This window comes from Dasypus novemcinctus, chromosome 17 (assembly GCF_030445035.2).
Source record: "Dasypus novemcinctus isolate mDasNov1 chromosome 17, mDasNov1.1.hap2, whole genome shotgun sequence".
Lineage (NCBI taxonomy): Eukaryota > Metazoa > Chordata > Mammalia > Cingulata > Dasypodidae > Dasypus > Dasypus novemcinctus.
The window spans coordinates 8071469-8098461 of NC_080689.1; the positions used below are offsets into that span (position 1 = coordinate 8071469).

Consider the following 26993-nt stretch of genomic DNA (forward strand, 5'->3'; position numbering starts at 1 on the left):
AGAGGGCGGGGTGGGGAGGGGGAGAGTCAGGGAAGTCACAGACCCCCTGGGCCTGGCCTGGAGCCTCAGGAGTCCCTCGTTTTGTAGGAACCTGGCTTGGGGTTGAGTCTGCTTCCAGACCACAGCTCTTCAGTCAGACAAACTCCACAAACCGGAATCCAGAACCAGAGACTCACCCCCTTCCTTCAACTGAAAGTCACCTATGCCTGAAAACACCAACACCCTTAATCTTCCTGAGGTCCCCGGAGGGTTCCTTGGAGGAAAAATGAATGAGTCCAGCGGTTAAAGACTGAATGTCCCCATTCTTCCTTTAATTGGGCCATTCTTGGGCAAAATACACAACGCTTTCAAACCACCTCTCAGCTGGAAAGATGTCACAGAAAAATAGGGAAACACGCAGAGCTCCCCGCCCCCTTCCCACTTCCCCATCTGAGTGCTCACGCAGACGCCTGCCGCCTGGGGGGACGCACTCCCCTGGGCGGAGGAAAAAGGTGTGTCCTCCCGGCCCAGGGGGAGGCCCTGTGACACAGCCTGATTAGGAAACTCCTCCTGCAGAAAAGAGTATAAATCTCTGCCCCGGTGGCTGTGCTTCCATCGAAGGTGAAAGTTGGGCCCGGCAGCCATCCCCAGGCAAGGAGCTGGCAAGGGGAAAGAATGCACAGCTGCAGGTAAGCGGCTCTGGAGAGGAGCGAGAGAGTGGGAGCCGGGGACGTGGGTGTCCCTCGCCCGGGTGACCCTCTTCAGCCTGGGTTGGCTTCCACCGAGCGAGCCCTGGAATTGTTCTGGGCCTCGGTTTCTCTGTCTGTCAAACGCAGGTGTCCTTTGAGGATTCTCAGCCACTGGCAAAACTGCTGTCGAATCCAATAAGAGAAAATGGATTTCCACCTGCCAAGGGGCTGCGCGTGTGACACGTCCTGAATTGAAAGGTTTTCGCCCTGGGAGTCTACTGGGGTTGAAGAGTTTGGAAATTAGCATCCCTTTTCTAAGACCTGGCTGGGGGAGGGCTGCACCTGGGCGCTGGGCCGGGCAGGGGTAGAGGGTCTGGGTTCACACCCCAGCCTTGCCTCCCACTAGCTGGATGATGTTAGACGATTAATTTTTATCCCCTCGGTGCCTCAATTTCCTCACCTGTACCTAGTCACCTTGATGATGACGATCAGTGCTGTGGGAAGGGTAAATGAGTTAGAAAAACGGCAGGCTTCTAGAACCGCGTCTGGCAGAGAGTAGGTTTGTTCCTATTAGCTGAGCTCCCTCCACCTTCAGGAGGCCCTCCCTCTTCTTAGAGGCCCCTGCCCCTACCCCACCAGCTCTGCCTCTAAGCTGGCGTGATATTGGGCAACACCCTTGTCGCCTCTTCTGTAAACTGAGGCAGTTGAGTGGCTTGACCCCTCCCAGCCCCCCTGGCTGCGGCTGCCTTCGCCCTCTGCAGGCTGGCCCAGCCCCAGCGCATGCCCGCCGTCCCCCCACTAAGCTGCCCTTGCCCCTGGTCCATTTCCTCAGAGCTCTGTCTTCCCCAGGGGGCAGCAGGCTTCCAGCAGCTCAGTGTGGGATTCCCAGGGGCACCGGCAGGAACGAGCACTTTTCCTTTCACCTCTGTTGGAATCAGGTCCACTTTCATTGTTGTCTCCAGCTTGGAGCCCCTTGGGTTATCCTAAAAGGCAAGACGCCGCTGGGGTTGGGGCTGGGGTAGCTTGAGGAGAGTCCTTGTGCCATTCTGCTCTTCGCTGGCCTGGAGCCCCCTCCAGCCCTGCCAGCAGACGCTCCCTCACGGCCCTCTCCCCACCGCTGCCTCAGCCCCCACAGATGACCTGTTTGACCTCTGGAGAGGAAGGGTCCAGAAGTTCCACAGACCGGAGTCCCTTCCCTGGATCGCAGGGTCTGCCTGTAGCAGCGACACAACTGAAGCAGCGCCAGCAGTTCAGACCTGGGCTCGCCTTTTTACGCTGTCCACTCTCTGCTCTCTATCTGAGGTCCCTCGGTCACCATGGTGCCTCAGACCTGTGGTCAGAACGGGCCAGACTGCTGTCCCCTCTCCCCAGAATTTCTGATTCAGTAAGCCTGGGGCAGGGCCTGAGAACCTGCATTTGGAACACGTTCCCAGGTGACGCTGATGCTGCTGGGTGGGGACCACCCCTGGGAGCCCCGTCTTGGGAGCTGAGAGGGGCTTCCTGTCCAGCAGCAAGTCCACGAGGGAGCTACTTCGGGACAGGAGAGGTCTGGGCCGTCTTCACAGCAGAGCTTGCAGGCCTGGAGGTGGGGGTGTCTCAAGTCAGGGTAACACCATTTAGCGGCGGGAGGGAGCGAGTGGAGCGCCTGGAGGGGTGCAGCTACCAGGGAGTGCAGCCTGAAGAAGGCAAGAGGGCGGTGGAGGACAAAAGGGTACCAAAGGGCCTGTGGCTGGAAGAAAAATAGAGATGGAGCCCATGTTAGACCTCGGGGTCCCCCGTCCCGAGGGTCTCGACCCTGGTTGGGCCTTAGCATCCCCTGGGAGCTTTATTTTTATTTATTTATTTTTCTCTATTTTTTTTAAATGTTACATTAAAAAAATACGAGGTCCCCATATAGCCCCCGCCCCCCTCACTGCACTCCTCCCACATCAGCCACCTCTTTCATCAACGTGGGACATCCATTGCATCTGCTGGATGCATTTTGGAGCACTGCTGCAGCACAGGGGTAGTGCTTCACGTTGTCGTTTACCTTCCCCGCTGGGAGCTTTAAAACACCCGGGCCCTGCCGGCTCCTGGGTCGCTTACATCAGGACCTCGGGGGTAGGGCCCAGGCACTGGCCAGGTGGTTCCGCATGCACCCAGTGTAGAGAACCACCGCCGTGTGCCATTTCTTTTATCCTTCTCATTATCCTGTTCTTTGTGAACTACTGAGGGACCTCTTATTTCTCCCTTCAAAACCTACTCTGTGAACCTGCCCCGGCTAATGGATCTCACCTGGGTGTGGGCAGCTGCTCAGCAATAGCATGATAAAAATACAGTTTCCCAGGCCCTCCCTCAGGATATCCTGCTTGCCAGGACATCTGCGGGGAGAAGTCTGGGAATCAGTATTTAATGCCATCCAGATGATTCTGAAGCATACTTTGCTTAAGAATCACTGTTTCCTATTAAGCATAAATGATTTCCTGCATGCAAGGAACAATCGGGTTGTGACAGTTGATTGAGCCCAGTTTAAAACCTGGGTTTTTATCTTGCTGTGTGACATTAGACATGTGACTGCACATTGCTGGACCTTGATTTCATCCATCAGATGAAAGGGTTGGATGAGAGAGCCATGGTTCTTTGCCATTTTCAAGAATCTCTGCAAAGCATTTATACCTCCCCAATTCTTTGTGAAAGGTGAAGAGGAAACTTAAAGAATACTTGAATGTGATTGGAGTTGGCCAACTCTGAGTGCATTCAGGGGCCGTGGAGCTAAGTCAAGTCTGTGAGTCATCCAGGTGGGAGGAAGAGCGCTTGGGGCCAACTAAAGGAGTCTGTCTCTCTCAGAAGGCATTTCCTTGAAAAGAACACCAGCATCTGGGCTGAATAAAGCATATTTGCAAGTTGGATTGGCCTGTGAATCACCATTTGTGATTCCTGGACTAGGTTTAACAATTTTGACATGATCCTATAAACTTCTAACTTAGATGAAGGTTAATCTCTGGCCCCACTGCGTCTATTTGTGTGACCATGAACGAGTTATTTCTGTAAGCTTCAATTTCTTCATCTGTGAAATGAGAATAATCATATGTAATTCATAAAATTTTGGGAAATCTAAAAAAATATGTCAAGATTTTACTCAGTTCCTGATGCATGGTGGGTGCTCAGTAAATGCTAGCTATCATCGTCATCCTCGACATCATCGTGTTGTCTCATCCAATTATGAGGTGACAGAAAAATTTCCCACTCCAATCTGAGAAGGCTGGAGTGCTTTAATACCAGCTCTGATCTGCATGTGGGCATCTGCCCACTTTGCTTAAGGGTAAGCCCGTCTGAAAGATCAGTGCTTCTGGAGTCCCCTTGCAATCCCGTTTGTGTGCAGATTTGGTAGGCCTGCCGTGGGGCCTGGGATTCTACCTTTCACACAAATGATTTCCATGCTGCTGGTCCATGGACTGGCGTTTGGAGTAGCAAGGCTTTAGAAAATTATAGAAGAGGTCTTCTTAATTGGGGGCAAGAAAGAAGTTGATGTAAAGCTTCGGGGGTGGATCCCCAATTTTCTGGAGCTAATAGGCATCAGAATGTTTTTCTTTACATGTCTTTGGTAGGCAGGAATTGAGGGTGGTCCCTGCTGACCATGCCCCAAATGGGTGGGACCTCCTTGATTGAGGTCACGTGAATGTGATGGAATAACACTCCCATGATTAGGCTACTTTATGTGGCCGATGTAATTAAGGTCCCAATCAGTTGACTTTTATATTAATTAAAGGGGAGATTATCCTGGTTGGGCCTGACAGAATCAGGTGAGTATTAAAAATAAGTGCTAGAGGTCAGGGTCAAGATATCAGAGAGATTTGATGCAGTTGGTCTTGAAGAAGCAGACTCCTGTGTTGAGGAGAAGCCCACGTGGTAGGAAGCGGCAGCCGCTCCATGTCGCTGAGAACAAAAAAGTGGGGTCCTTGGTTCTACAAGGACCAGAAAGTGAATTCTGCCCACAACCACGTGAACTCGTGATCCTGAGCTCCAGAAAGCAACCTAGGCCAGCCCAAACCTTGATTCAGTCTTGGGAGACCCTGAGCTAAGAATCTAGCTAAGACGTTCCCAGATTTCAGATCTACGGATCTGTGAGCTAATATTGAATGTTGTTTTAAGTTGCTAAATTTAAAGTTAAAATTAAGTTACTACATGTGTGGCACTTTGCCACAGAGCAATGGAAAGCTAACACAATGCCCAAATCCTTCTCTTTGGTTGCTGGGCCTACCAGGCCAAGTTTTACTGCTGTAACGACCTAAAAAGAAACCTCAGCAGCTTAATACAGCAAATTTCTCCTTTGCTCTGTGATCACCATTGGCAGCTGGGTCAGAGGATGGTGGCTAATCACAGTCACTCACAAACCTGGGCCATTTTGAAAACAGAACTTGCAGAGTATCTAATGGACTTGCACTGTTTAGGTGGGAGTGCTGGGGTGGGAGGTATTATTCCCATTTAATGGAAGGAGGGAGAGACATAGCAAGAACATGGAGAGGATCAGTAGATCTAAGTAGACTTCAGTTTCCTGTCCAGGATGGCTTGACCAAACTGCGATGCTGCCATCTATAAAATAGGGAAGGCTTCCCATGGCAGGAGAAGGGCAGGCAGGAAAGTCGAGCCCTGGTAATTAGTGCTTTGGTCCAGAAGGGGTATGTGTCCTTGCTGTCACTCTTCATTGGTTATTGTTGATCATGTGACCATGTCTAACTTCAAGGGGGTAGAAAAGTGAAATCCTTTGTATGTCCCCAAACAGAAGAGAACCAGAAAATGGCGGGCACGTGTGCATCTCTCACAGTTGGCTAGCTGTCTTGGAGGGGTGGGGAAGGTAGCAGGGTTATTCATGGTTAAGCTTAAGGGAGCTGCTGTCCCCAGGGAATCCGCTGGTCAAGCATGTGAAAGCTGAGGGACACCAGAGGGGTGCAAGTGGAACACTAGCCTGCGGCCCTGGCGTAGAGCAAAGGGCTTCCCGGGGGCTACTTCTAAGTTTGGGCTGGGCCTTCTTGTGGTGCAGGATTTCTCAACACAGTGCAGGGAAAAATCACTTGGGTTTTCCATCATTTTGGGGTGTGGACTTTTATCTGCTCTCATGGACCCCTGGACACAGGCTTGGTAAAGCTGCTGGGCCTCCAGAGAACAAACCATTCTAGGTGGGCACATTTTCCAGAGAGCAGTGGAGCTTCCAGAGCCTAAAAAGAAAACCCTATGTGGTTTTACATTTTAACAATTTTGGAAGGAAAGATTTCTAAAATATATGTAGCACAGCAAAATTTATCCTTACTACAAATCTATGACCAAAAAAAGTACCTTTAATAATTTTCCTAATAAGGCTCTTGTTTGGCTCCTGTAGCTGCACCTCCCTTGGAAAGGGGAGTTAAACTGGCCAGTATGTGCACCCTTCGTGGTGGGCTCAGATCCACCTCTTGGACATGTTTAGCCTCTTTTGGGGGTAGATGCTCATCTTTCAGCATTTCTCACCTGGCCCCTCCTGCTAGCCTGGACAGTGTCTGGGTATAGGGGGACACTGATTTGTCCCAAGGGGATGGTGGGGAGGGTGGCTGATTCCCACGTGCTGACCCAGGGGGCTTTGCTGACTTCCAGGAGAGGGCCCTCGACTTGCCCGGCTCCTGGCACCTGCGGAACCTACAGCTAAGGAAGGTGGCTGGGGAAGGCCGTGGTCAGGCCCTTCAGCTGAGTGAGCGCAGCGCTGTCACTGCCTTGGCCCCCCTGGCGCTCTTGCTGACTCCACAGCTCTTCTGGGTCTTGGCCATGGCCTTTCTCCCCCGGCTTAGAAATAGTTACCAGCCAACGCGACCTAAGCACCAACCGGTCACAGCCCATGCTGTAGCACCTCTGCCTGTCCATGGGGACGTGTGGGGCATCTCGGGGAGTGCTAGGCACCCGGGCAGCAGAGGATGGTTACGTCCTAACCGATGACGACATGGCTTCCTACTTGGCTACACAGCACTCCAACCTGCAGCCTCGAGTCTGGGGCACCTCAGCCTTCATCATGGCCACCACCAGAGCACAACCCCCAAACAGCCGGGGTGACAGCTTCCCGCCAGCCCCTGCCGGAAGTGCAGGGAAGGTCGGGATCTCTTAATGTTGGTCAAGAACTGCGACCAGCAGGGAGGAAACGTGGCGTCCCTTCTACTTGAGCGTGCCACGCTGTCATTTCCATCCTTCTGCAGCTTCCCCACCTCACTAAGGGCTCTTAGCAAAGTGAGGCTCCTCTAGAGACCCAGCTGGAGGCTGGCGAATTCCTCTCCTCCTTGATTCTAGATTTCGTCCCTTTGTGCTTAGTTTATTTATTTTTTAAAGGGTAAGTTGTATTTCTGTAATATCTTCAATGGGCCAGGCATAAGTAGAGGCTCTTTTGAATATAAATTACACTTTTTCTTTTGAAATAATTTTAAGCTTACAGTAAAGTTGGAAAAAAAATACAGGAACAATATAAAGAACTCCAATATACCCCCTACCCACATACCCAGATTTACCAACTTTCATCATTTTGCCACGTTTCCTCCCTCCCTCCTCTCCTTCCTTCTTTCCCCCCTCCCTCCCCATCCCCTCTTTGCATTTTCTTTCTCTTTCTTTCTTCCTTTCTTCCTTCTTTTCTCCCTTTCTTTTTCTTTCTCTCTTTTTTCTTTTTCATCTCTCTATAGATCTGTAGATATCTATATCTATCGAGCTATATTATATCTATCTAATCTATCTATATCTATAGATATGTATCTATCCATAGAGCTATATCATATAGAGATATATCATATATCATTAGATGGAGAGGCATCTAGTCTATCTTTTTTTAAAAAGATTTATTTATTTCTCTCTGCTCCCCCCCCCAAGTTGTCTGCTCTTTGTGTCTATTTGCTGTGTGTTCTTCTGTGACCGCTTCTATCCTTATCAGCGGCACCAGGAATCTGTTTCTTTTTGTTGCGTCATCTTGCGGTGTCAACTCTCCATGTGTGCGGCACCATTCCTGGGCAGGCTGCACTTTCTTTTGCACTGGGCAGCTCTCCTTACAGGGTGCACTCCTTGTGCGTGGGGCTCCCCTACGTGGGGGACACCCCTGTGTAGCACAGCACTCCTTGCGCACATCAGCACTGCGCATGGGCCAGCTCCACACGGGTCAAGGAGGCCCGGGGTTTGAACTGCGGACCTCCCATGTGGTAGACGGACACCCTAACCACTGGGCCAAGTCTGCTTCCCTCCAGCTAATCTATCTTTATCCAATTATCTTTTAAACATTGGAGAGTAGGTTGCATACAACATGCTCCTTTAGCACACGATACTTAGGTGCATATAATCTATGTACAAGGCTTTTTGCACCTAGGTTTTGAACACAGAGTAGTGAGCAGACCTGTCCAGTGCTTCCTGTGTCAGCTTCCCTCCCTTCACCCTAGAGCCCTAAGTCTCTAAGGGCCTTTTTCTTCTACTTCCCCTTCCCACCAGGAAGGAACTTCCCCTCCATCATCTCCACTTCCTTCTTTCCCCTCAGGGTGGCCTTTGTTCTTCCCTTTTCCTGGGCCTGTGGTGGCCCGAGTGTCTGAAATGGCAAGAAAGGAAACATGTTGCGAGATAAAGTTTGCCCTTGCTGCATACAGCATGTGCTGTCCCATCCTAGAAAAGGGATTCTAACAAACTTAACCTTTTCTCCATGATTCAGGGAAGGCATTATGACCAGCTCTAGTGTGCCAGAACATCCTGGAGTCCTCAGCAGGGCACGGTGAGGTGGAGCAGGCCATGCGTCTTCTCTTAAAGCCTCCAGCTTGCTGCCCTCTTGATTCTTGTATCTGCTTTAATGATTTTTCTCTCTCTTTGTTATCAGGCAATCTGCTGCTGCTTTTGTCTGCACGTGTTTTCTTCCAGTCGCTCTCTCACTCTTTCTAATTTGCTCTCTTAAATCTTCCTTAGGTTGTACATGCTGGTCACCTACTGCTGTGTAACAAATGACCCACAAACTTAGTGACCCTTTTATTATAACTAATTCTGTATGTCAGGACTTTGAGAAGGGCTTGATTAGTGCTCTTCTGCTCAGTGTGGTTCAATTGAGTCCAAATAGTGGTACTCAATGGGCAGATGGATTGATCTGGAGAGCCCAAAATTGTTCTATTCCCGGGAGACTGGGCCTAACTGGGACTGGTGACCAGACCCCCTGCTCATGGCCTCCCTAGCAAGTGGGTCTGTGTAGTCAGACTTGACCTGGTGACTGGCTTCCTCCAGCGCCAGCCACCCACGAAAACCAAGTGGAAGCTGAGTGGTACTTTCTGTCTGGCCTCAAAGGTCGTGCAACACCCTTCAGTGACTCTCTCTTGGCTGTGTGCAATCACAGACCAGCCCAGATCCAAGGGAGGTGAACTGGACTCCACCTCTTAATGGGGGAGTGACATGGTCATATTGTAGGAGACCATGTGGAATGGCAGAGAGCGGTGCAGCCATCTTTGAAAAATACAATCTGCCGCTATGAGAAATGAAATCGCCACCCTTATACCAATTAAGGGAAAGGAGGGGCTGAAAGAGGGATTGAGAGCTGCTTCCATGGGCAAAATAGTCATGCTTTTGTGCCAGGGTCTGATGGGCTACGCTTCAGGTATCCAGCTTTTTTTTTTTTTTTTTTTTGCCCTGGTTTCTTCTGTGTATATTATGTTTTTGATGAGCAAATTTTCTGGATGACCAATTAGTCAAACACCTGAGGTGTTTACCGCACTCAAATTGGAAGAATAAGTTGGAGACAGAAAGCAACATTCAATTAAAAGTTTTTCACCTGCTCTCAACTAACCGCTGTCTCCCACCCACACAGAATACCTATTACAAATTAACATTACCCAGTGAGGATCCCAGGAGAGCCCTGGACTCCCAAGTCCTGGAGCTGACCCATTTCAGTGCTTGCCTGATTAAGCCCCCTGACTCGGTGCTTTGGAAATTGAGTCTGTATCCAGGACTGAGCTCAAATCCAGATTGATTTAGAACCCTGGAATTTGGTACCTGGCAGGGACTGGGAGTTCTCACCAGCACAGCCCTGGTGTTTTAGAGACAAAGAAACTGTGCTTGCTTGAGATCACAGGGCTCTTTAGTGGCAGAGTGATGACAGAAGCCAGGGTCCACCTTCAGTTCCTGGTGCTTCAAGACTGCCACTGAGATGTCTGCCTGGACAAAAGCGTGAGAACCTGAGAATTCTATGATAGGCCTTGACTAAAAGTGTGTGTGATTATGCTTATGTTTGTATGTGAAACACATTTCTGTAATGTGGATTTATGCACATGGCATACTGTTGACATCAGGCACAGTTGTGCATGTTCCTAATAGAGTGTTGTTAGCTAAGTTACTGATTGTGATACTAGAACGTTTTCAGGCTGTGGGAAGAACTTCTAGCAGAAATTTGGCAGAATGCGAAGACACTGGAAATTCTGACTTCTCAGGTTCTGCCAGCTGGGTGAACTGAGCGAATGCCTTCTGAGGTTCTGGTTGTGCTCCCATAAAGTGCTGACAGAGCTAGCATGGGTGGGGTGCTTCTCTTTGATATCACTGTGCTGAGCTCTTTACAAGTCATACGTCATTGAACGCTCCTGTGCTGCCCACCAGGTTATATCCATTTTAGAGATGAGGAGACAGAGCTTCTGAGGGATAGCGTGGTCTGCCCATGACCATCCAGCGGGAAGGAAGGCAGAATTCACATGCAGTCTGCAGACCCTGAAGTCCATGTGCTTTCTACTCTACTCTGTAGAGACTGCCCTGACTCACCCGACTATTGCGAGGTTCAGACAGACTTGGGAGCTACCCCAGAGAGTGGAATCAGACCGTTGGATGGAGGTTAGAGAGAGACAAATTTGGACCCTGAAATGACAGATGATTTCTGATCATGAGAAGTCCCCAAGACTGGAGGTGTTGGGTAGCAGCTGGTGAGATTGGCCATCCATGGGGGATACCGAGTTTGGCTCACTGTGTGTGCAGCTGAACCGGCTAGCTTCTGGAACCCCCTTTAGCTCCAATTTTTGATGCTTTTAAGAGCACAGACTGAAGATTGCGTAGACTTGTGTTTACATCCTACTTTATCCTCCCACTAGCTCTGTGGCCTTTGGCAAGTGACTCAGTGGTTCTGAGTCTATTTCTAGTGCTGCATTTCATAATAGGGATGATGCACTCCACTGTCCTCACGGGTTTTGCCCTCTGGAGTGTGCAGACCAGCTAATGTCTCTTATAAAAATGTCAGGCTGGGAGAACTTGAAGCCTGGCTGATTGGTACTGTGCAGGCACAGGGCCTCGCAGCTGGAGTTTCCTCAGCAGTCATTTTGGAGAAGGATGGTGATATTCCAGGACTAGAGAAGTGGACTTGTTGGGTGTCAACCAGTGAGACCACCTGATACAGACAGGAGAAGGGGAAGGACGCTTCCCCCAGTTGAAGGTCCAGCCTGCTGGAGGCTTCCTGGGAATGGAAAGTGTGAGTAGAAGATTTGAATGAGTGGGAAGATGAGTTGGGTTGCTATATTGAGGCGTCTCTTAGTCAGTGATCCTTGGGGCAGAAGTTCATCAAGTTCAGAAGAAAAAATGGTTTTAGTGAGGAGGGATGTTTGGTGGCAGAAAGTAGAATATAAGGTGAAGGTGTGGTCCTTGGCGAAGCCACACTGTAGCCTCTTCAGGTGTTCCTCTGAGATTCAGCGCAATGTGGTCCTTGCTAGTGCTTCAAAAGATGGTCTCCCTCTGCCGTTGTACTACAGTAAGATTCAGTTGCCCCAAGCCCCACCCAGGAAATGGGAAGCATGGAGTAGAGGATGTGACAGCGTGTAATTCTGACACGGCCATGCTGATCAGACTCTTCTGATTGCATGATGCTGCTGGGAATTTGCTTCATTCCGGGGAAAAACACAGCAACCTAGCTTTTCTCCTTTCTGTAGAACAAAAATGTTTTGTGGACAACCCATGGAGTTTGCTTTGAGTCAGTACCTTTTTCAAGAAAAGCTGCCTCAAAGCTGGTCAAGTCCTTCTCTATTTCTGAACATGGGCTATCTCTCCCACCCCTGAAACTCTTTAAATTCTGTGCTTTTCAGAGGCTGGGGTAAAAACTGTGTTTGATATTGCTTCAGCTTTGACTTTTTAGAAATTTCCAAGCTTGGTTTTGGTATAAAATCATTTATTTTCCCATGGGAAATATGCAGGTTTTACACTACATTGCATGAAAGGATGTGCTAGGATTTTTAGGAATCTTTTTACAAATTAGAGATGACTGAGTCTTATTATAAGGCATGAAAGCTATTTGACTTCATTAATATTCAAAACCTGCCAGCTTGTTTTTGTTCTTTAGAAGACTACTGCCTGACTCAGAGAGATTGGGTAGTTGCCTTAAAACTTCCTGGAGTGAGTGAGGATAGAAATAAAGAAGCTTTTCATCTTTTGGGTGAATTAAGTCTAGATATGTTCAAATATACAATAGAATAAAATATTTCTCATTTTAAATGTCTGCAGATTCAGTTCTGAAGCTTTCATTTACTTACTTATTTGTCCTCAAACTGCTATAAATATATATTCCCACATGCATCATCAAGTAAAATTAAGGGAAAAGGGGATGATGTCTATAACTTTCAAATGTTCAAGGGAAAAATGTATACGTACACAAAATGTGTGTTGGCGAATCTAAGTGAGAGACACTGATGTTCACTGTACTGGTTTATTCTTTCAACTTTTCAGTCTGTTCGAAAATTTTCAGAATTTAATTAAAAGGTGCAGGAAATCCCTACATGCCCTTAGGCCACGTATAGTGCCCCTGAGCTGAAGCCTGGGCTGGGGCGGCGGTACCTGGGGGGTGATACCTGGGGATTCAGTGCAGGAGTGGGTACCTGGGCTTGGCTCCTTTTTCCCCCGCTGGATGTGCTTTCGTTGCCTTGAACTCTTCATACGTTCTCATTCCTAGTCTTGCTTTTCACTCTGTACCTCTGTTTTTCTACATTGATTGAGGGAGGCAAAAAATGTGGTTATTTGGCCAAAAATATGGGTAAAACTATAACTCAAATACTTGTAATCGGCTGTGCTTAACATTTCTTTCTTCCAGTAAGAAGCTCAATTCAGATTCCAGCAAAAATGGCGAGTTGTCTGTGCTTTCAAAACGGATTTAAAGAAAGTAGGGTGTTTTGTTACAAATCTCTGCAAAACAAAGTCTTTTTCTTTAGGCCTGCTGAAAACTTAGTTTCCCACGATTTGGCACCTTTGGTTCCAGCCTTTTTTCTGAGGCTTTGATGATTAAAAGCTATCATTACTGTGTGTTTGTGGTTTAAGTGTCTGAAGCCACTTCCTGGAAAGTTTGCAGAAAAGCAGTTATTTTGCCCAAGAACACAGAGAGGAGACCAAGACAACCCTCCTTGGCTCAGGGGTGGGCAGGTGGCAGTTTGCTGAGGAGTAAAACATTTTGGAATTTTGTTCCACTGGAGCAAGGTTCTTGCTGAGCTAATTTGTCATGTCTCATCCTGATCAGCCAAGCAATTTTGAGAAGAGGCTTAACTTCAAACTCACTTCCATCACCTGCCAAAGGAAGTGTTTGCTTTAGATTCCTTCAGGACTTCTTCCAGCTCAGTACCTCTAAGAAGCTTCAGCTGGCAACTGCACTTGAACGGACACCACTTGACCTTCTAGTGTATGGGGACTTTTAAATCGATTACAAACCTTCAGATCACCTGAGGCAAATGTCAGTAGCTCTATTCCAGAGATCCTGAACCTGAGAGAACACAAGCCTTTGCACAGCTCTTCCTGCTTTTGAGTTGAGATGACTTTTAGAAAGTGTATATTTGAATACAGTTGAGTAATACAGGTTCTCTTGATCGACTAAGAATCACTTAACTCAAAAGCAGATATCGGGTTTACTAGTCCTGGGTTTAAATTTCAATCAGTTTACTAGCTGTAAGATTTAGCCAAGTCACTTAATCTCTTTGATCTCCCGATATCACCTGCTAAATTGGCATAATGTTCATTTCATGGGGACAAAAAGAAAGAACGAGTGTTCAGTAGTTAGCTCGGTAATTGGTTCTCGCTTCAGCAGCCTTGACTTTATTTATTATTCGGTGCGGCACTTGGTATAAATGGTGTGTTTAACTCCTACTTCTTTCACATCCTCACCAGAGAGTTAATAAATCTGGTTGGGATCAGTACAGTTGGGGACATGATAAGCGAATGAGTGTCAAAGGGGACAGAGTGACACTAGTGATACTTCTACGGCCTTCGTGCCAACCATGTGGCCTGGGGAAGCTGAGGGGCGAAGGTACAGGAACCATTTGTGCTTCAGAGACAGGTATAGGGAACGACTGTGTAGAAGCAGGCAGTGCTCAGGGAAGCTGGCCCTGGCCAGGCCCCGGCAAGGGGGACCCAGGTCCTTTGCTTCCTCCCAAATGGGGACCTTGCAGATGGCCGCTCCAACGACTCTGTGGGTTCTTATGGCTCCTCGTGGACATGGGAGGGTTTCTAGAATGGGAGTGGCAGTCCCTCCATCGGCCAACCCTGCCCTGACCAGTCAAGAACTGTCTGGGGTTATTGCAAATCCTTCACAATGACTTTTGTTCCAGGAAAGGAGAACAACCCAAATCCCTTCAAGAGAAAGGGGGGTGATGGTTGGGACTTTTTCTTTTTCTAGATTCCCCAACCACTCCCAGTTCTCTGAAAGAGAGTCGTATGCATCTCTTGGGTACTTTTTGGGCCCGGGCACAGCTTTTGGCATCCATGGGGGAGCCGTACTGGAAACGGGTGTGGCAGGTGGCACCATTGGCTCTGCAGCACCTTCCTCCGGGAGTGCGGCCTGTCCCAGCCCTCTGAGTGTAGGCTTGGCCTCGTGACTTGCTTTGGCCAATGGAATGTTGACAGACAAGAGTGAGCTAGTTCTGAGTGAGGCCTTGGGTATTTTGGCTCACCCTATTTTGTGCTTCCACCATCATCTGAGAGGCTCATCTCCCAGGAAGCTCACTGGTCCAAGGAGGGCGAGAGAAACCGGAGCCAACTTGGATGCACCTGCAGCTCAGGCCAAGCTTAGTCCAGCCTGGTCTAGATTAGCCAGCCTGCACCTGAGCCACAGGCCTGTGAGCAGCCGAGGATGAGTGGTGGTCTGGGGCCCTCGGTTTTGGGGGTTTGTTAAGAAGTATTGTGGTCATGGTTGCTGGTGCAGTGGGCAATGGGGACATGATGTGAGAACGACTGAAGGGCGATTGAAAAGCTATCTCCTCTGGTCTAGGGGAGGTTTGGAGGAGAGATGCTTCATGAACCTGTATAAGTTGCTCACTGCTTGACCTCACTTTGCTTTCCTCTTGGGATGCTGTAACCAGACAGTTGGCCATACGTAGAATTCCCCAGGGTATTGCAGAACCATGCATAAAGTAGAATTAATCCAGGTAGAATACAGAAAAGATGCTCTGATGGGTAAAATAGGAGGACATTTTGACTTCTAGTCATTCATTCCTTCAACAAATCCGAACTGGGGACATAACTGTGAACACACTTGCCTTCTAGAGAGAGGAGACCCAGCTGATGAAAAATGCCATAGACAACGATAGAGCAGGAAAGGAAAATGTGGAGTCCTGGGGCAAGAGGGTGGGCAGAGAAGAACTTGGGGAGTGGGGGACACTTGAGCAAAGCCCTGCAGGAGGGAAGGTGGTGGGCAGAGGGTGAGCTGAGCAGAGGGGGCAGGAAGTGCTAAGGCACATTTCTGGAGAAAGAAATTTAGGATAGGGACCCCTACCCCAAGAGAGTGTTGGTCCTGGTCCAAATGGAGCCTGTAAGTGCTCCAGGGACTTGACTTTTGGTGTGTTCAGTGGTAGATAGCTGTAGATGAGTTTTTGTGTTAAAAAAAGAAATCTAGGCAAGATGGCCTCCATCATCAGGTGAAGCCTCTGGAACTTGCCCTGGGACTACCTTCAGGGGCTTCCCTCTCTGGGAGTCTGTGGCTCCCAGTGACCCCTGTCTCCTCCTCTAGGCTCCTGGGTGCTGGACTTGAGATCTCCCCTTCCGGGTTCCTTCGGAAGCTGACTGCCATGATGCTCATCGTGTACCTTTCGATAATGGGTGCTTCTGCTTTCACCGTTCGGCCTGAGGGACGCACAGGTAGGACGAGGATCTGCCAGGTGGAGAGGGCCGCTCCTCTGTGAGGTTTTGTTGCGATCAAAACACAAAAGTGTGAATATTCTGGCCTTGTTGAATGATAAACACTTCCGGCCCATCTCATATCCAAGGCGCTTGCCCTGGGCCTCGATCTATCTTGTCAAAGAAGTGCGCTGAAGGAAATGGTGCTTTTTTGGGGGCAGAGGTCCTTAAAAAAGGTGCCTTAGATTTTAACCGCACCTCCTGTTGGAACTGAGCTCTTCTTCTGTCTGAACTGAGTGGGGAATCTACTTTTAATGATGGGGGATCAAAAAATGAAAATTATGGCCCATTAAATTTTTTTTTCTTTACCAGGGAAACACTGAACTATCCCCACAAAATGTAAATTGGCGTGGTTAGTAGCCCTGAACTCATCTGGAGATTTCCAAGTTCTAACTAACAGGAGGGGTTAGCGAGGGCAGGTGCAGGTTATTTTGTTCGGGGCAAATGGAACCCTCCAGCATGGCAGGTGTCTTCCTGCAGAGCGAGCCTCAGGTGGTGGTCCAGGGGGCCTTTATGCGTGGGCACTTTTGGACCAAATGCCCGACTGTGGTCTTTCTGTCCTTCAGGGGCTGAAAGAAACTGCCAGTTCCGTGGCAAGCATTTCAAAACCACCTTCAGCGTGGAAGGGGAGCCCGTGGTCCTGAAGTGCCCTCAGGGGCTGAATTGGCCACGGGCCTCTGCCAGCCCCCACTTCAACGTGACGTGGCGCAAAAATGATTCTGATGTGACAGTCCCAGGAGAAGAGATGCGGGTCCAGGTCCAGGATGGAGCCCTCTGGGTTTTGCCAGCCTTGCTGGGGGACTCGGGCACCTATATCTGCACTGTCAGGTGAGCCCCTCTGGAAGGCAGACAGGGGAGGGAGGGTCCTTGCAGATGGGCTATGGCGTGGCTCTTCAAAATCCAGGGTGTTGGGGACAATTCCAGTCATGGCTTCTTCACTGTTCCCAAAACTAATTCCCTTGGACATTCCTAAAATCACATTCTTGCCACTCTCCTTACCTTCTTTTATTTTTCTCCATAAAGTTTTTTGCCATTTGACACATACACACACATTTAATGTTTGTCTACCTTATTAGAATGTAAACTCCATGAAGGCAGGGACTTTTGTCTATTTTGTTTACCGCTGAATCCACATAATAGAGACATAAGAAATATATGAATAGAATTTTAGACTTGGATCTGACCGTAGGAAATTGATCTCACCACTTATCCTACAGATAGGAACCCAAGTTCCGGAGACAGGAAAGCACTGGTAAATTCCCCCAGGTAGTTGGTGGAGGAACTGGAACGCCCAGCTCCTGTGCTCAGGCCAGTCCTCCTTCCCTGTCCTGCAGCTTCTTGAACAAGGAGTGGTCGCAAATGCTCCCTGGCTGAGTTCTTCTGAAAGGATCAGGCAATGGCCGCATTCCTCCCCGCTTTTCAGACGCTGCCCCCAGCCCTTTCCAAACCTCTTCTTGCTCCTTCCACCAGCCAGCTTTAAAGTCCCTCCAGATTTCATAAACTCACTAGATTTAGGGAGAACCTGAACCCACAAATATTTCCATTTAGAAAGAGAACCAAAGAAAGTGAAATTCTTAGAACAAAGGACTTATCGGCTATTCGCAGGATTTCAGGCAGCATCAGCCCAGGCCTGTGTGTGATTTTGAGAAATATTTAAATTCAAATAGCCTTTCTAGCATCTCATGTGCTTAGCCCCCACTCCAAGCAATCTAGTGAAGGTTCAGTCCTGCTAACAAACTGTTTCCACATTTGGGGAAATATGGACATCTGATTTTCCACTAGCTAAAGATTGCATGTATTTTTCTTTCTTTTTCATGTAAAAATTCAAACTTTCTCCAAGAGGTACTATGAGGAACACTTACTCAAAGAATGAATAAAAGAAATTTGGAGTCAGAAAGCCATGGCTTGGAATCTTTTAGCCCTCCCACTTTCTGTCTGGTGGGATCTGGGATTTATTACTGACGTTTATGGGTCTCAGTTTTCTCCCCAGTAAAAAGACTTGTTGAGAGGTTCCCTGAAATATAGCATGTGAGCATCTAGCATGGGGAATGTCATAGGAAGTGGCCAGTAAATACACAGAAATGCCCTCTCCTTCCTCCAAAGCAGAACTTATTGACCAATGAAGTGATGATCTGCAAAAATCAGGGAGGCTTGGGGCTGAGGCATAATTGTCTTAAAGTTCAATTTTAGGCTTGATTTAAGAAATTATACCTCATGCCTTTACTTTATTTTTTATTCTTGAAGAAAAAAAGAAGTCTTAGATTGAGGGAGAAGTAGAGATTCCAATATGTGTCCAGCTTCCATGGCATGAGGGAGAAATTCCCTCAGTGACCTCTGAGTCTATCTTCTAAGTCTAAGGTTGGGGTCCTATAGAGTGAGAATCAGCAGACGTTGTCCTGATACTCTTTGGCATTTATAGCCACAGGCATGGAGCTGCCTGTTCCTGATGGTTGTGATGTTGTGATTGGGAACCTGGGTCATTCCCCACATGTCCTTTCTATCAGTCAGGGTAGGCAATGTTGTGTGGCTATAACAAACATTCCCCAAATCTCAGTGGCTTAAACCAACAAAGGCTTATTCCCATACTTACTGGGTGTCCGTCATGGACTGGAAGACACTCAGGGACCTAGGCTGAGGGGGAGGTCACTATCTCAAATGTTACTGGCTGCTAGATGTGAAGAAAACAGGCCCTGGAGCAGCTCTCCTGGCCACTGAAGCTTTGGTGTAGAAGTGACACATGTCTCACACGTCTAACTCGTTGAGAGCAGAGCCAGGACCTGTAATCCCACCATGCACTCAGCAAAGGGAGGCAACCAGAAGCACATGGCAGACACCACAAATGGCAATCACACATGTGAGGGGGGTGCCACTTTCCACTGGGACTAATGTTGACAATCACAATCTCCCGTGACACCTGTCTTTCTTTCTTCTTCTTCTTTTTTTTTTTTTTAACAAATCAATTTTATTGATACATATTAATAAAGCATACAATTCATCCAAAGTGTACAATCAATGGTAGATATAATTACATAGGCAGTCATCACTTCAATCATTATTAGGGCATTTTCATAATTCGACAATAATTATGATAAACAAAAAACAGGCAAACAAGCAAACAAGAAAATTACTCATCTCTCAATCCCTCTGTTTCACCTGCTCTACATAGCTGTAATTTCTGGCTACTCTTTTTTAAAAAATATATTTTAAATTTATTTTTAAAAGAGACATAGATCACACAAAATGTCTTTCTTTTGATTTATTTTCAGGAACTCCCTTGCCCAAGGGGAATTACCAGATCAATAATGTGAACAGGCTTGAAACTCTCTGTATGTCTAATCAGATTGGTTTCGGGAGATAGTGCCCTAATTTACGGGTTTTCCCAGAGCCCTAGTGGGCTTCCAACCTTGGCTTGAGGTCTTTCCAGGTGTGTGGTCCTAGGAAATTACTTAACTCGTATCTTATTTTCCTCATCTGGAAGTGACATACTAACATTTCTACCTTCTTGGTTGGAGAAGAAATGGAATAATTTGTGTAGAGCTTGTAGCATACAGAATAGCCTGCAAATCTAGCTGCTGTGATTACTGTTTTTCAGGTGTGTTCTGTTTTTAGACTTACCTTCATCACATTTCTCCAACTTGCAATGAGATTTTGCATTTTTTCAAGGTGATAGTAAACTTTCTACATCGTTGTTCATTTCTCTTTCATTTTTGAAAAACTCGGTATGGAATGTAATACAGGTATCGACCTCCTATATTTCTATTCATTGTTTTTTACCTTCAGGTCGTAGGTTCGTATCACTTATTTCTTTTACTTACATGTTTCACATTTTCTTGCTTCCTTGGATATAGATTGTATTATATTTTTCTGTGTGCGTTGCCCCCCCCCCCCCCATATCATATCACCCTCCTTTCCTTCCCGCGTTTCTTAGGCAGCCGAAAACTTAACTGAAATATTTATGTTTTCATATTTGTCTACCATAAAAAGGGTTTTCTTAACCTCTGTCTTCCTCCTTCCTTCCATCCCACTCCCCCATGTTTCCAGCCTTGTTTTGACCCCGCCTTCCTCCTGGATCAGGGTTCTTCATAGAATAATGATACTGAGATTGTGGGTTATGCTGATCGAAGAACAAACAAACGAAAAACCCAACACTTACCCAAGTTCATTCTCTCCATGCGGTATTCCAAAAACCTTTCGTACATCTTACACTAATCCCTCAGGAGTTTTCTGAAACTAGACTTCAGTTGATAAAAGGAGAACTAAAGGGAATAGCCTTCACAGGGGCCCCGTGGCTCTCTGGTAACAGTCTCCTCCTCTGGACGTGCCTCCCTGGGTTGGGAGGCTGACGCATGGTGGACCAGACTCACAGAGCCCGAGGGCCTTGGAAGACTTGGGCTTCCTCATGGCCTGTGCTGCCGTTGAAACCAGGCTTGCAGAAGCTACCTTGGGAAAAACCCAGGATCTGTCATTGTTTCTCCAGGACAATTGTGCTGTGATGTTTTTGTCCCCCAAGGCTTCGAAAGGATCAGGGACAGAAGTATAGTAATATTAATCAAGAAAATGCAGAATGCAGGATTTAATGGGGCTGGGGAAATTATTCTTAATTTCATTTATTTTTAGTTTGCCTTTCTATTTTATTTTATTTTTAATCAGAAATTCCTCTTACTGTGATGAAGTATCTGTTGAGCTCAAGATTGTTGAGAAGACAGAAGCTTCTCTGCCTTTCATCTCATACCCACAAATTCTAACTTTGTCAACCTCTGGATCATTAGTTTGCCCTGAACTAAGTGGATTCACCCGAAACAAAACTGACCTGAAGATTCAATGGTACAAGGTACATCTTTAAAAGTTGCCATTTTACCAAAACATGTTTTTAACCAGCCCTATGAAAGATACAAAATATATCTGAACACAACCTATTCACTTTTATATTTTTGTTTTTTCAAAACATTTCATTTAAGAAGGATAATGATTAATATGTTCTCTTTGTTCTTCTGTGGCTTGGGTAAAGCTCATCACGAGAACAATTTGAGAAGACAGAATAGAATGTGAATCCATAGTAAACAACAGCTGAAGAAAATCACTTTTAACTCTGCCTATTGTCTATAAAATTTTGGAGAAAACTTAGTTCATATAATAACTTTAGACACATATTAAAGAATTAAATAAAAAAGTATGTGACAACCTTTGGGTTAAAGGAGTAAATATAAGCAAAATTGACTCGCTTGCCTGGTCGAATGAATACAATGGGGTGTTTCTTGTTTGTTTTTGATATTCAGTATCATTGTTTATTAAAGAAATTGAAGTCAAAACAGATTTTAAAAATCTATTAGATCAAAAACATAAAAAGCTTGATAACACTTATTTTAAGTTTGGTAGAATTCCCTGTAGCCTCTCTGGGGGGCAATTGTTTTACAGTACTGTAACAGACTGTTTTATGGTAACAATCAACACTTTAAATGCACACACCCTCTGTCCTAGTGATTCCACCTCCAAAAATGTATCCTATAATCAAACAAGAATACAAATACATGTCTTATGATGCTCACTTCAGCATTATATAAAACTGGAGAAAAAAATTGGCAACAAGTTAAATGCTCATTAATCTGTATCTGTTCAAGTTATTACAGAGTATCCTCTCAAGGAATATTGTGCAGTCTTTTAACAGAATGATGTGTACCTATATATAGTTTTTAAATATCAATTTTATTGTTACATATTAATAAAGCATAAATCCATCCGAAGTATACAATCAGTGGCATTTGGTATAATCATATATTTGTTCATTCATCACTTCAGTCATTCTTAGAAAATTTTCATTCCAATAATGATAATAATAAACAAAAAAACCAAACAAAACTCATCTCCTGTCAGTCTCTCTATGCTTCCTCTGCCGTATATAGTTGTTACTCTGTTTCCTTCTCTCTAGTATATTTGTATTTATATTTTGTAAAAAGTCTTATAGTTACAATATCACCCATATTCGTATTTTACATGTTGAAGTTTTACGATCTTATACAATCCCATGTTACAGCTTTTAGCTGTACCAGTGTAACCAGTGTAACCACTGTCATACCTGTACAATAATGCTGCTAGGTCCAAACGCCATGATATGCTCTCACCATTTCTATTCATTTCTGAAGATTTATAAACATCTTTTTATCAGTACTGCATAGATTAACCCTTAGCTTTCCATTCTCTATCCTCCGTCGATTTTCTGGTGATCTGTATTCTAATTATTGGCTTACTTTATTCAACATAATATCCTCCAGGTTCATCCATGTTGTCATAGACTTCATGACTTCATTTCTTCTTCCTGGTATATAATATTCCATTGTGTATATATACCACAGTTTGTTTATCCATTCATCGGTTAATGGACAGTTGGATTGTTTCCAACTTTTGGGAATCAGGAATAATGCTCTTATGAGCATGGGTGTGCAGATGTCTGTTTGTGTGTCTGCTCTCAGTTCTTCTGGGTATATACCTAGCAATGGTATTGCCGGGTCATGTGGCAAGTCTATATTCAAATTCCTTAATAACTGTCAAACAGTCCCCCACAGTGGCTATACCATTCTACCTTCTGTTGGGTGGGTGATTTGATGGTTCCATCATCAGAGATGATGTATAGGGCAGGAGTCAGCAAACTACAGTTTATGGAACAAATCCAGCCTGACATGTTTTTGTATGGCTCTCAAATGAAGTGTAGTTTTTATATTTTTAAACGATTGAAAAAAATTAAAGGAGTAATATTTTGTGACATGAAAATTATATAAAATTCAAATTTCAGTGTCCCTAAATGAAGTTTTACTGGAACACAGCCATGCATTTACGTATTGTCTGTGGCTGTTTTCATGCTACAACAGCAGAGCTGAGTAGCTGTTATGGAGACCAGGTGGCCTACAAAGCCTAAAATATGTGCTACGTGGCCCTTTACAGAAAATATTTGCCAAACCCTAATATAGATCATAGATTGATACTGAAAACTACAGCTGTCAGTTTAATCATTGATAGAAATAAACCTTTTAATGAATAATAGACTAACCACTTGACTGGTATCGTGTATACCAGTCTCTATCTATCAATCTATCACCTACATTTGAAACCCTGTTCCTCCACTTACCCTTGTACAGCTGTGGGCAACTCACTTGCCCTCTCAAACCTAGTTCCTCTGGAAAAATCAAGATTAGTAATGCCTGGGCTTGTTTTGAAGATTAAAGGAAGCACGGTTTATGAAGCACCTAGGACAGTGCTTGGCTTATAAATGGTGCTCAGACAATATGGTTGGACAAGGATATCATGATAGGGCTGAATCAAATTCATTTCCTTCCTAGTAACTCTAATCTTTTCTCCACCACCCCATGTACAAGCCTGCTGTGAGCTCTCTAACATGCAAACCAACCAAGTAGATTCGTGGTTAAATCTCCGTTTCACAGATTAGGAAATGGAGACACAGAAATGTAATAAATTTGCCCAAAGTCACCCAGCTGGTAGATGGTGACACCAAAATTCTCCTCCTGGCCGCTGGGCTCCACCCACAACTCTTTCTCAGGACAGTCCTGGTGACTTAGGGGCCTTGGAACAACTGCTTTAGCTGGGTGCTGCTTGGCTTTTATCATGTTTGATCACTCATGTTGGAAAAATTGACATTTCTCCTTTTCCTTAACTGTATTGTAAAGTAATACTTCAGGAGCCGTATGGCTAACACACTCTTTCAGCTATGTCTGTGTTCCCATTCAGAGCAAGATTATGAAGTGACTCAAGGTTATATGTGTCTTACGCAAGCTTTCAATCATTATGGTTTTGAAAGAGATGCGCAGGAGGACATATCGCATTCATGAGGATGTTTCCTCAAACCTCGTTCAGCATTCAGCTTTTTCTATTTTATTGCTTTGGAGGATTCTATTCTGCCATCAACCCACCTTTCATCCAGATGTAAAGTGTGGCCTCATTCCAACCATTTGGCTTTTTCTTAAGAATTTTTCTCTCTCTCCACTGACGCCTAAAATTTTTTTTTTAAAGATTTATTTTTTATTTTATTTCCCCTTCCCCCACCCCTGTTGTCTGCTCTCTGTGTCCACTTGCTGTGTGTTCTTCTTTGTCTGCTTGCATTCTTGTCAGTGGCACCAGGAATCTGTGTCTCCTTTTCTTGTGTCATCTTGCTGCGTCAGCTCTCCACGTGTGCGGTGTCGCTCCCTGGCAGGCTGTGCTTTTTTGTGTGTAGGGAGGCTCTCCTTACGGGGCACACTCCTTACGCATGGGGCCCCCCTATGCGGGGGACTCCCCTGCATGGCACGGGACTCCTTGCGCATATCAGCACTGTGCATGGGCCAGCTTGCCACACGGGTCAGGAGGCCTTGGGTTTGAACCCGGACTTCCCATGTAGGCGGACGCTCTATCGGTTGAGCCAAATCCACTTCCCATGACTCCTAAAATTGAAATGATTTTTAAAGTAGTTGTCGCGACATCATCTCTTCCGAACATTGTTGCCTGAGTACTAGGACTGCAGAGCAGCCCTCTTCTCTGGATATCTCCTAAGGCTTTTAGGCAGCTGTTAAGCCCTAGATGGAGATGCATTTTAAATGACCTCTTTTTGTCAAGAAACAGATAGTCTTTTTTTTCCTATCGTGCTTGGTTAAACATACCCAGCAATTTTATTTGTTTCCTATGCTAATAAATTCCCTTTTCTAAAGATGCTGTTAGATGTTTGGGTGGCAAATTCAATATTGGGTGATAATGATGCAATTCACAGCTTTTGATATTAAAATCTGTGTATAATACAACTTTAAAATACATTTTTCCTTTAGAATTCTATTCTTTTGGATCAAGACAATAAGAAGTTTCTGAGCATGAAGGGTACCCCTCGCTTATTTGTGCACAACGTGTCTGCGGAGGATGCAGGCTATTACAGCTGTCGCATGACGTTCATCCACAGGGGTGCTCAGTACGATGTCACTAGGAATATTGAACTCCGTGTCAACAGTAAGTACTTCCCAGCCTGGTTCAGTAACAAGCACGCCAAATGAAGGTTCACGCAGAGTCCTTTGAATGTCTTTGGTATGAAGGGCCAAAAACCCAGATTATATCATCTCTCCTTTGAATGTCTTTGGTATGAAGGGCCAAAAACCCAGATTATATCATCTCTCCTAAAGCATTGGCTGATAAGGCTCTTTGAAAGTAGAGAGCAGGTGTTGGCATGAAGAAAGCAGGGTCCCTGGGGGGCTGTGGTGGGATTCCAAGTCCAACAGTAAAGGCTGCCATTAGAGGGCGCTGAGCAGTAGCTCTCTTGGAAGCATGTACCTGTTAGGGAGCCCAAGATGGGAACACAACGCCCTAACGTTGTGGATAATTCTAGGCCACTAGGGTTCTATCTGGTCTTCTAAGCAGGAGGCTACGTATTGGCGTATCCAGTGGGAAGCACCCTTCTTGGTCTTCCTAAGATGTCCCCAGTTGCCCGTGATACCAGGATTTCAAATAATGATAACTCTCACTGGTTGAAATAAATCATACTTCCAAGGAATATGGTCAACAGGGTTGGCTAGGGCTTTATTTTTTTATTTTTTAAATATTTATTTTTTTATTTTATTTCTCCCCCCCCACCCCAGTTGTCTGTTCTCTGTGTCTATTTGCTGCGTTTCTTCTTTGTCCACTTCTGTTGTTGTCAGCGGCACGGGAATCTGTGTTTCTTTTTGTTGTGTCATCTTGCTGTGTCAGCTCTCCGTGTGTGCGGCGCCATTCCTAGGCAGGCTACACTGTCTTTCGCGCTGGGCGGCTCTCCTTACGGGGCGCACTCCTTGCACGTGGGGCTCCCCTACGCGGGGGACACCCCTGCGTGGCAGGGCACTCCTTGTGCACATCAGCACTGCGCGTGGGCCAGCTGCACACAGGTCAGGAGGTCTGGGATTTGAACTGCAGACCTCCCAGGTGGTAGACAGACGCCCTATCCACTGGGCCAAGTCTGCTTCCCTGGCTAGGGCTTAAAAGCTTGTTCAACATTTCCTTCTGACCCCCTGCATGTTGGAGGTTGGCCTAGGTGCACGGGGCATGAAAGTGTTGAAGCCTTGGACTGTACCCAGAAAAGTTGGCACTTTATTTTATACATAGAACAAACACAATTGGAATCTTTTAAGGGGATTTCAAAGAGCTTTAAATAATTGATCTGCGAGGGGAAAGGGCTAATTTTTCTTATCGAGAATGCAGAGATCCAGCCTGACCACGGGGCAAATCCTGTCTCTCCTGCCGCGAGGTGCGCGCCCCCTTTCCCTGTCGGAAGGTGGGGTGTTATTCCTATCAACACCCCTGTGGTGCCACCCCGGCCCGTGATCATCCTGATCGTGCGCTACCGCTCAGGAACACCAGGGGGCGGCCAACTTACACGGGAGCCTGTGCTGCTGGGCGAGCGCCCTCTGGGTACTTAGACCTTGGCCATGGAGGGCCTCGTCCGAGGTCTACTGAGTCAGGAACTGCGGGGAGCTTAACAAGCCCCCCAGATGGTTCTGATGTGCCCTCCCGAAGGAGAGCCGTTGGTGCAGCCAGCCTCAAGGCCCTTTCTTGCCTCTGGGCTGCCTGGCCCGGGAGAACTGTGCGCCACAGCCCTTGGCTGCCAGGTCAGAGCGAGGAGCTGTGGCTCAAGTTACGGGTCGTGTTGCCCAATGCCACTCATGGTAGGAATTCCAAAGGCTCTCTAATGGAAGAGGTGGAGAGGAAGAGGCCAGTGATGGGACGGGCAGCCTCTTCCTCACCCCAAGCAGCCCTTCTACTCCACTTCAGGTGCCTGGTTTTCTCCAGCCTGGGGGGATCCGGGTTCTAATCCCCTGGGAGATCCAGCTCTGCCTCCGAAAAGAGCTGATCTAATCAATGAACAAGACGTTCGTGCCCAATGCTGGGGTACCGTAGTCATCATCCCGTGTGGGGCACCTTTGCAGACAGGTGGTTCTGGAGCCCCTGCACTCCTTTAAAAAAATCTCCAAACTCCAGGGCAGGCATCCGAGGACACCTTGACCTTTTGGATAAACCCATCCCGTGGATTTTGTGAACCTTGCTCCTGTGAGTGCTTTCAGGAAGCCTGGGAGGGGACTGGCTCCTTGTTTATCACGGAGCGAAGGATGTCTGTCGGTGGAATGTGTATTTAACTGTGACCTCTTCCAGTAATCGCTCTGCTGGGAAAGGCATCGGCCAAAGATGTTCAGTTTTGTCAAGAGCCTGTTTCCT

General features: G+C 46.5%; 1 protein-coding gene across 1 annotated transcript in view; it reads left to right on the plus strand.

The window, feature by feature from the left end:
- Positions 1-499: 499 nt before the first annotated feature.
- Positions 500-26993, plus strand: part of IL1R2 (interleukin 1 receptor type 2) — a 33640-nt gene continuing 7146 nt past the window's right edge. The window contains exons 1-5 of the mRNA XM_004473628.5: positions 500-668; positions 15619-15746; positions 16352-16613; positions 20436-20616; positions 24590-24764. Coding sequence (XP_004473685.1) covers positions 655-668; positions 15619-15746; positions 16352-16613; positions 20436-20616; positions 24590-24764 — 760 coding nt within the window. The 5' untranslated portion in view covers positions 500-654. The remainder of the gene's footprint in view (positions 669-15618; positions 15747-16351; positions 16614-20435; positions 20617-24589; positions 24765-26993) is intronic.